This window comes from Apium graveolens, chromosome 9, assembly GCF_009905375.1.
Source record: "Apium graveolens cultivar Ventura chromosome 9, ASM990537v1, whole genome shotgun sequence".
Lineage (NCBI taxonomy): Eukaryota > Viridiplantae > Streptophyta > Magnoliopsida > Apiales > Apiaceae > Apium > Apium graveolens.
In genome coordinates, this window is record NC_133655.1 from 274,044,723 (window position 1) to 274,054,796 (window position 10,074).

Below are 10,074 nucleotides of genomic sequence, written 5' to 3' on the forward strand. Positions count from 1 at the left end.
ATGGCCTTGACGGATTAACCCATTTTTTTTAGTATGTTGCACTAATGGCAGCTACAGCATTTAATATAATTCAGCTTTGTTTGTGAACTAATTCATTCCGTCAAGCTCATTCTTTGCTTTAAGTTAAGTTGCTTTTAACTTGCAAAGTACACTTAATGTTCTGTGTCTATGTGTATAGATCCTAGAAAATCAAATTACAGCATCAATTGGTGCCTGAAGACTGTACTTTTGATCTTTTTTAATTATGGCCTTCATGAATTTATTTTCTCATGGTACATGAAACTCCTCCCATTATATAGCACTCTCATAGTATTTTTCATGGTCACACTCACTTGTAATGAAAACAAAATATAACACTCTGCTTACAGCATACCAAAGTTTAAATATATATGGAAACTAGCTGATCACTCGTTTAGAAATACAAACACTTACTTAACATACAGAACATTCCATAATTTTTTCTGTTGGCATACTGTCAAGCTTTGTTTTTACAAGAGTTGTTCATAGTTCGGTTCTGGAAGTAATGGGATGCTTTGTTCATGACTGAAGAAATTTTCTGGATCAACCTTGGTCTTTATTCGGACCAAGCGATTAAAATTGTCCTTAAAATACCTATTACCCCATGCGCTCGCCTCAATGAAGGTTGCATTTCCATTCTTGTTCATTCCCAGATCAAGATCTCTGTAATTCACGTATGCAGTTCTTGGGAACTTGGATGCATAAGAAGACATGTAGTTGTAAAGCTTCCGCATCCAATCTTCGTGCTTTGGAACTGAATCTTTAGCTGCATCATTCCATGTTGTCACATACTGAATTTTGTAAAGAACACCTTTCCTGTGAGGGAATGGAATTTCAGATTCAGAAATTTCACTCATTTTTCCACCATATGGATTCCAAATCATCAAGGGTGATTCCTCTTCGTAAAGCCTTGTCCAGATCCCTTCAAGTCCACTTTCGGGGATTGGTTCTTTTACAAAATCAGACTTGGCTTTGAAGTAATTTTTAAATGATGATTTCCCTTGAAGCAGGACTTCAATAGGTGTAGTACCTGGATATCCTGCAATGTATAGAACCGATTTGATCCAGCTCATTTCTGTGCAGTCTTTAGCCTGCAAACCAAGCTCTGGAAAAGTTTCTCCCATGACTTTGAGTAGCCTATCTGTTGATCCAAGAAACAGGGCTTGATAAAGATGTTGAACAGTTCTCTCGCCTTTCTTAGGTGAATTCACGGCTTGTATGATCACTCTGATGAAGAGATCCTGATCAAGTTTATCCGCTGCAACTTGTTGCCATCTGTGAAGAATCTTTGTGCCATTTTGTTCCAAGGTTTTAGGGACTGTAAATACAGTTACATTTTCTGGAATTGGTACCAACTTTATCTTCCATGACAAAATGATCCCAAAACTTCCTCCACCACCTCCTCTAATAGCCCAAAAATAATCCTCGCCCATTCCTTTTCGGTCAAGTATCTTACCATTTGCATCAATAATTTTAGCATCGACGACATTGTCAGCCCCAAGGCCATATTTTCTCATCATAGGACCATAGGCGCCGCCTGTAATGTGCCCTCCAACGCCTAAACTCGTGCAAAGTCCAGCAGGAAAGGCATGGACTTTGCTCTTCTCAGCAATCCTATAATAAACTTCACCAATAGTTGCACCAGCCTGAACCCATGCTGTGTTATCTTCAATATTGACACAGACAGATCTCATTTTAGAAAAATCAACGACAACAAATGGCGCTTCCATTTCAGATATATAAGAAAGGCCTTCATAATCATGTCCACCACTTCTAATCCTCAGCTGAATTCCAAGTTCTTTCGCGCAAATAACCGCAGCTTGAATATGCGATTCATGCAATGGTGTGAAAATGAGCTGAGGTTTCGGCACGCTCGGGGCCAAACACCTGAGATTTTGTGCAGAAGATTGGAGAATGGTGTTGAAAGAAGAGATGTTTGGAGTGAAAAATGATGAGGGGAATGGAATAGGGGATGCCTTAGAATTAAGAGAAAGACATTGATAAAAGCTATCTTGAATTTGATTTGAAGTAACATGTAAAACTAACGTTAGAATCAAAATGCTTGCAAGTGTGACAGAGAGAAATGCCATTTCTTACTTGTCTCTGTCTTATGCACCGAGGTTAATGAAAGTATAGTGGCTATTTATAGACATTGTGATGCCTTGAGTATGACAAATTGTGAGGTAATGCAAACGCTAGTTTATTTTATTGTTGATACGAATGTGTACTCCATACAATTAACCACCCGATAATTTCACACTGCTTCCTTCTTTTAATTTTTCAGAGGGTTATAAAATCGCAATAATTCCTCATCTTGAATGTGTAACAATTAAATTAATGTCTTTCATAAATACTTAGAAGTTACAAAGTTGAACATAATTTTTATCATGAATGTATAACAAATAAATTAGCATCTTTTTAGATGTTTTGAAAGTTGCGAAAATTGAACATATGAATTTAACCATATATTTCTACTCGATACAAGAAAATGAAATTATAAACATTTGTTTCAAATAATATCATCATGAGTTGGTCGTTCTTGATTCTCAATTTCAACAGAACATAACCAATCAATCAATGATAGTTTGCAAATTGAATTGAAATCAATCAAGTACTGATCCAAAGTAGTTCAATAATACTCAATTTCAACCGAATATAACCGATCAATGATAATTGGTAAATTAAACTGATATTACCGATCCACAATTGATCAGTAATGCTCCGACCAAATACTCAATTAACTAAATAATCCTCAATTGCTCATCTTAGTTTTTTTTTTCTTGTTGTTGCTAAATTCAATTGCTTTCGAATCTAGCCTCAAATTGCAACAATTTAGTGAACTAGTGTGAAGAAATCACGGTGGAATGTATGCTCCTTATAAACCTCAATTTGAAACAGTTAATATAGGATGAAATCAAGCTAGAAAGTACAAACCACTGATTCAGCTAGTTATGCTTTATCGTGTACATGCAGGGTAAATTTATTTTATAGAGAACGTGATAATATTAAAAAAACACAGTGACACACACACCTCTACTTTGTAAGGTGCGCGTACCGGTCTGCCTTTAAATCGCAGATATCATCAAATTTTATATATCAAACTTACATTAATTTGTTGATATCATTTTTCATTAATATTTTCCCTAATTAAAATCCTTTCTTTCATTTTAAACCTCCACTCATTTTCTTTCTTTCCAATTGTTAATTTCCTTTCCTTTTTTATATAGTCTTCATTACTCTTCACTAATTCTTACTTTTCTACTAATATAAATTTTTATCTATTTATTTCATTTTTTTATATTTAATAAAAAAATTGATAATACAAAATATTACAATTTGTGTGGTACTACTTTTTTATGTTCATAGTTATAATAACATCATCAACACGGCGTAGTATATTTTATTTAAATTAAACTATCTCAAAATTTATTTTTATAAAAATATCATATTATAACCGGACATCTGCCCGGGAACTAATCTAGTTCATACGAATTAATTATTTCAAATCCAAGGATATTCAGTACTTAACTAAAGGAAATATGAAAACTTCAGTAATAATTGTTTATATTTTTAAAATTTAAGTTAAAATATTACAAAATCTATCAAACAGTGTAATTGTGTAAACATGATCTTGCAGAACAAATATAACTGTGGTTGCGTATGGGTGGCTAGGAGGTCACTTGCAATTCCAATGGTCAGTCAGATGTGTAGTGCACTTCACTATATTCAAAATGCTCATTTTATCTTGCCACAAATTTACATTTTGTAATTATCCATGTCTCACCAAGTCTAAGTACAGCAACATGATTTCTGCAATCTTTAAAGTATGTTTTCTATTTGTAATTATACAATTTTCGATAATGCAAAGCATTACATGATGACTCGAAAGTGACTTTGGTTTGTTTTATCTTTTAGACACGCTTACGAATCATAACTTCTGCGGTTAATTTACAATACTTGGAATTGACGTTGCCAGCAGTTTGATACAATGAATTTTGTTAAAACAGTAAATTTTGTAGAGAATTCCATTTTGCACTTGGCCAAAACTCAATTTTGTATACCTATTTTCATAAATTTCATTTTGCATTCCCTACTTTGAAATTCTCTTCGGTATGATCCTTTTTGCCTAATTTTTTTAGCTCTAATTGATTTCTCCAACAATATATCTCATCTTTTATCTTCAATAATATATTATATATGTTGTTCAAGACAATAATTTGGACAAAAAAATTGACAAAATTTTGTAAAAAGGGTGCAACTTGAAGCAGATTTTAAAGTAGGAGGATGCAAACTGCAATTTTTTAAAAATAGATATACAAAATTAAGTTTTGGTCAAATATAAGAGGTGTAAAATGCAATTCTCTCTCTAAATTTTGAGTACTATTTATAGTCCAATACTAATGTTATTAGCATATTTTTCTTGTCCAAACTCGAATTTTCGACAAAAGAAAGTGCTGTTGTTTACGAGGGATGGAGGAGAGTCTCGGCCCCTAGGGTGTGAAGAGTGTACAATAGTCGTTGCTGCAATGGAAAACCTACCTCCAAAATCTGTAAAGCAAGCAAACATTGCTGCTAAGCAATGGTTATATAGTCCTATAATTTATGAAAAATCAACTATAAAGTGGACAGAATATATATTTGTCGATCATGTCCTTTTTGACCTGCGCATACTCTTAATAAAGCTAAACTTGATCATTAGAAGATGTAATGTATGCCTCACTTTTGCTTGCAAGTTATTACAACCATGCACAGTCATAGACACACAACTTGATGATCACTTCAGTTTTGAACTGCGCGTATATATAACCTTACAGTTTATCAATAAAAACTAGCCAAAATAGTTTATATCAAAAAAAAACTTAATGTGTACAATTATTTTTATAATCTTAATGGAAATTTTTGTTGAAGAAAATAGGATTAAATTTTTCAGACGGTTACAAGTTCATCAATAAGGTCTAATCTCTTGTCGTCCTAGATTTTAAAATATATATCAGTTATAACTTATAAGACATATATAAGTATAAAGGTCAAAAAAAATTATAGGGAAAAAGATTTTACCACAGGTATATATTCAACTTCCAGCAATATAAGGTGTTCCTATATTTATACAAAAACTATATAATTACTAGGACCCGAATTATAATTATCCCGTGTAGTAGTTGTTATCAGGAATTTATACTATTATCTCTAAATTACTAGCTAGGACCCTAATTATAATTATTGGTGTAGTAGTTGCTATCAGGATAAACTTTGTAGGTAAAAACAAAATTTGTTGGCAGTGCACTGCATTTGAACTTGATCAGAACTGAACTACATGGCTTATCTGTACAATTACACCAAATAAATTAAATACTTTGAAATCTCAGTCTATGTCGTAGATAGCATTGATCCCTAATCACCCCCGCAGCTGGACAAAGTATATCTACAATCTACCTAATCTGTTTTAATTTAACATGGTCATAATATTTTATGTAAAATAATTTCATATGATTTACATCATCAGTTCAGAAGATGGAGATGGCTACTGAAGGAAGGTGCCTTTGCACTGAATTAATGGATAGGTTAGTTGCTTTGCCCTTTGTTTAATGTTTTCTTGAAACCTACTTTGGATATCAGCAATCAACTTGACTGATCATCAAATATATACAGCCTCCATTTTCTTCCTAATTTAAGGGCTAAGTATTGACTCAATACATAAAAAATGTCATCTCTGCATGTGATGTTCCACAGTTTACTACATTTATCTGTACTACTACGCTAGGCATGCGTTGAGCTATGTTTGTGAACCATGTTCTGTTCACATGCCCCCCTTATATCATTTTAGTCTGTAGTTAACTCATAATACTTTGATACAATTATATTAAGTTAATCTTTTTTAAAATAATTGGCCCGTTACCGGAAAAATTATTATTTTGACGAGTTTATTACTTTATCGGAAGAGACCTATACACTGTATCCGCTGTATTGAGACCGGAAAGAAAAATTAGATCATTCCTGTCATTTTCTTGAGAGTGGAAAATAACCCTAGTCGACATATGCCTATAAGTTGCGTTCAAATAATAAATAGAAACATAATCATGTGATGCAAGCACCCTTGATTTCATCAACCACCTGGATTGGGCATAGTTTCTCCATGCTCCTCCACTATAGAAGCACTTGACGAATATAATTCTGGCCATAATTTAACCAAGCTCCACTACAGATGCACCTGGCAAAAAATGTAACTAGCTAGGCTTTCCACATACAGGGGTCTATATGCAGATAAGCTTTGTGACTTATCTAAACTTCAACCCACAGATTTGGTACCATGTTCTGGCTTAAGTGGGTAACTAATGGAAATTATAGCAGAATCATCTTTACTGATTAGATTCTCCTGCACTTTAGTCTTGCACTATTTATTTTGTCCTTGTTTAAGCAAAATCGCACTCGGAGTTTTATCTTTTAGGTTTACTATCATTATTTTCAAGATTTAATATCTCATAGAATTAAGATGACAAAGTTTAAATTTCTATAAACTAGTACGTACATTTGTAGGTGAGTTTTAATATTTCCAGGTGACTGTTTATTTCAGGAGGGGAGAGGGGAGGCTACCTTTCAGAAAATTTTAATTACAAAATGCATAATTCACGTTTAAAAAGTTAAACTTCTAGAAGGAACGAGTGAAGCGTGGATAGGTTACGTGCTCCTCTTTATACACAAAAGTTTATAACAGATGATTGTAATAATTGTTTGTCGGGGCTTGGGACTTGAGACTCACTATACAAATACCTGATAGAACCTATGCTCTCAACTTTAAGAAGTTACTTAAGAATAATGACATAAAATAAGAAGTCAAAATTTTAATTTAGGTTGGTAATTGTTTGAATAATTTTGATGTTAGTTGTAAGCCCTAACAAACAGACTAACGTCCATGGTTAAATATTTTAAATAAGCTGGTAATTATATTTAGTTAACATTAGCAGAGTTAAAAGTAAATGACCGGTAAAAATTGCAGATACCTCCCTACAAAAATAGTACTCTCTCCGTATCACGATACATTTCTCATTTTGACTTTTCTCACTGTTCACGTTAAGCGATTGATTATTAATTTACGGTTAATCTATAAGATCAAATATAAGCATGAGTGATCTTGTTGTATTCGTGGTTATGAGTACTTTAATATAGTGAAATTTTTATATTTCATACTAATATGAAATTAAAGATATTAACAATAAAAAACGTGAATTGGCAAACGTGTCCGACACAAATGAGAAAAGTATTTAGGGACAGAGGGAGTACAATTTTGATCAAAATTCACTCTCGGTTTCGCTAGGCAATAGGCATACACATTAAGCGACTTCAGTAGTTGTTCTTGTCGGCATGAAAGTCCAACCAAGCCTTCTTAGGCACCGGTCCTTGTTGGCCCAAAAATTGTTATAGTATAGGCTCTTTGTGGTAGGAATGAATATCGGACCCATATGTACTCAATCACAACTTTTCTAACATGCCTTATTTAAATTCATACATATTTATCTTTCCGATACAATAAATACATAAAAATAGGTAGCTGATACGTGTACATCGTTAACGAAAAAGTTGGATGAAAACACATCCAAAAACTCGCACATGGAAGAAGACATATTATATATCCAATGGTTTAAGGCTTAAGCTGCAGCCTGCATATGAGTATGCTCTTTAGCACATAATCCACCTAATAAAACTTTAGCTAAAGACAAAGCAAAAGTACTTCTTTTCTTTAGCAAAGCAGATCATAATCACAAATCAATACCATTGTATTGTCCAGCACGCCTGCCCTGAGAAGAAAGCAAAACAGGTATGCTCTGTTCGTTTCTAAAGAAATTCTCAGGATCAACTGCAGTTTTCACCTTCACAAGCCTGTCAAAATTCGGTCCAAAATAACATTCCCCGTAAACTTTACCTTCACTGTAACTGTTTTTACCATTGTCTGTTGTACCAATCTCAACATCTCTGTAGTTGAGATATGCACCTCTAGGGGACTTTGACACATAAGGTGTCATAAATTCATGAAGACTTCTGAGTTGATTCAGGTAGTTATTTTCCGCTACAAGGCCTGATTCGTGCCACGTGATCGAGTATTGAATTTTGTAAATGTTCCCAGCCCGGTGAGGAAAAGGCAAAGCTGTGGCTGCAATTTCACTCATTTTTCCACCGTAAGGATTGAACACAAGTCCAGCTTTGCCTAGTGAAATCATCTTCTTCGCGAGTAATTCTAGCCCGGCTTTTGGAATTGGAGTTTGGACGTAATCTGATTTCCTCTTCCCGAAATTCACATTTGATTTTCGAGACAACAACTGTTTCTCTGATGTACTGTTGGTATCAAAATTTGCCCACCACATCACGGACCTAATCCAACTCATTTCAAAGCAATCACCCTTCTGTAGTCCGAGTTCAGGGAACCCTGTTTTCAAAATGTTCACAAGCCTATTGGAATCACCGAGAAACATAGCAATAAACGATGCTCTGACCGTCTTGGTGCCTTTTACCTTCCCACTCACCGGTTGCAAAAGTACCCTAATGAATAAATCATTGTCCAATTTGTCTACAACAAGCTGGTACTTATGAACAATATCAATTGCATTTTCATCCAAAGACCTCATAACCCGAAAAACTGTCACAATTTTAGGCACCTTCACTAATTTTATAGTGTACGACAAAATGACACCAAAACTTCCTCCTCCACCACCTCTAATAGCCCAAAAAAGATCCTCCCCCATTGCTTTCCTATCCAAAACCTTACCCTTAGCATTCACAATTCTTGCATCAATCACATTATCTACCGATAACCCGAATTTACGCAACATGTTTCCATACCCACCTCCACTCAAATGACCACCAACTCCAACAGTAGGACAAACTCCAGCAGGAAAGCCATGAACTTTACTCTTCTCCCAAATCCTATAATAAACTTCACCAAGAGTTGCTCCTGCTTGAACAACTGCAGTCTCAGTAGCAACATTTACATCGATTTTTCGAAGATTAAACATATCAAGAATGATAAATGTCTGCTTGGACACATAAGAAATGCCATCATAATCATGACCACCACTTCGAATCTTAACTTGAATTCCCATGGTTTTAGCACAGAGAACTGTGCTTTGTACATGGGCTTCTTTCAAAGCAGTGACAATAAAAATAGGTTTAGGAGTTTCCACTGTATCAAACCTAAGATCTTTAATATAAGCTTTCAAAACTGATGCAAATGAAGCATTCTGAGGAGTATAAACAAAAGATGAACCATCTTCATTCGGGCTTAAATTCTTAGACAAGCACTGCAAGAAAGTTGCATACTCTGAACCAGTGGCTGCATATGCCAAAACATTGCATGAAAACAGAACAATGCAAATAAGAACATTTGTACTAACACTACAATTTGGACACTGAAACAAATGAGAAAATTTCATTTTTTTTTGGGATTGATGAAGAAGAGATGATGTTGGTTGTGGTTTTAACACACTAAGGGGACAATGACTTGTGACTCATGCTTGCAAGGAAAACTAGTGTGTTAGAAAAATCAAGATTTGCTAGTGGACAAAACTCGTGAGGAGAAGATTCGTGGTAGAAAATTCAACTGCAACTTTGCTCATCATGACATAATTTGTGGGACTTTCTTCATTATTTTTTTGAGTATTATAATGTTACATACTTAAAAAAAAAGTTTTCAATTCGTTGAACTTGAGACTGTAGCATTTCCCTCGTTTGTGGCGATAGAATATTTCATTCACATGTACAATCTTATACCACTGTATCATATTATTTTATGATACACGTACTAAATGAATATTTTATTTGTAGTTACTTGAATTTGACAAAAAAAAATAGTTACTTGAATATTTATACAGTTAATTTTAAAAAATTGAATTGCAGATATAAAATTAGGCATAGTACATAAATGAATAATTATCATATTTATTAATCATTATTTAATTTGAAAATATATCTCATATATTTTTAACATATTTTTTATTATAAAAAATAATTAAAATGTACATATATCATTTTGAAAAAAAATATTAAAAATAGAATCGCTTATATATA

The 10,074-nt window shown here is 33.7% G+C and overlaps 2 protein-coding genes across 2 annotated transcripts; both read right to left on the minus strand.

The window, feature by feature from the left end:
• Positions 1 to 273: 273 nt before the first annotated feature.
• LOC141686671 (monolignol oxidoreductase AtBBE-like 13) lies at positions 274 to 2,147 on the minus strand. The gene has a single exon (XM_074491716.1). It carries the CDS (start codon positions 2,106 to 2,108, stop codon positions 489 to 491), a length of 1,620 nt encoding a protein of 539 aa, XP_074347817.1. The 5' UTR covers positions 2,109 to 2,147; the 3' UTR covers positions 274 to 488.
• A 5,359-nt stretch (positions 2,148 to 7,506) lies between these two features.
• LOC141683463 (berberine bridge enzyme-like 21) lies at positions 7,507 to 9,601 on the minus strand. The gene has a single exon (XM_074488197.1). The coding sequence runs from the start codon at positions 9,438 to 9,440 to the stop codon at positions 7,773 to 7,775; it is 1,668 nt and encodes a 555-aa protein (XP_074344298.1). The 5' UTR covers positions 9,441 to 9,601; the 3' UTR covers positions 7,507 to 7,772.
• Between the last annotated feature and the right edge of the window lie 473 nt (positions 9,602 to 10,074).

What these genes read in the sequence shown, in the direction of transcription:
- LOC141686671 (XM_074491716.1), bottom strand. Translation starts at nt 2,108, where the DNA reads ATGGCATTTCTCTCTGTCACACTTGCAAGCATTTTGATTCTAACGTTA.
- LOC141683463 (XM_074488197.1), bottom strand. Translation starts at nt 9,440, where the DNA reads ATGAAATTTTCTCATTTGTTTCAGTGTCCAAATTGTAGTGTTAGTACA.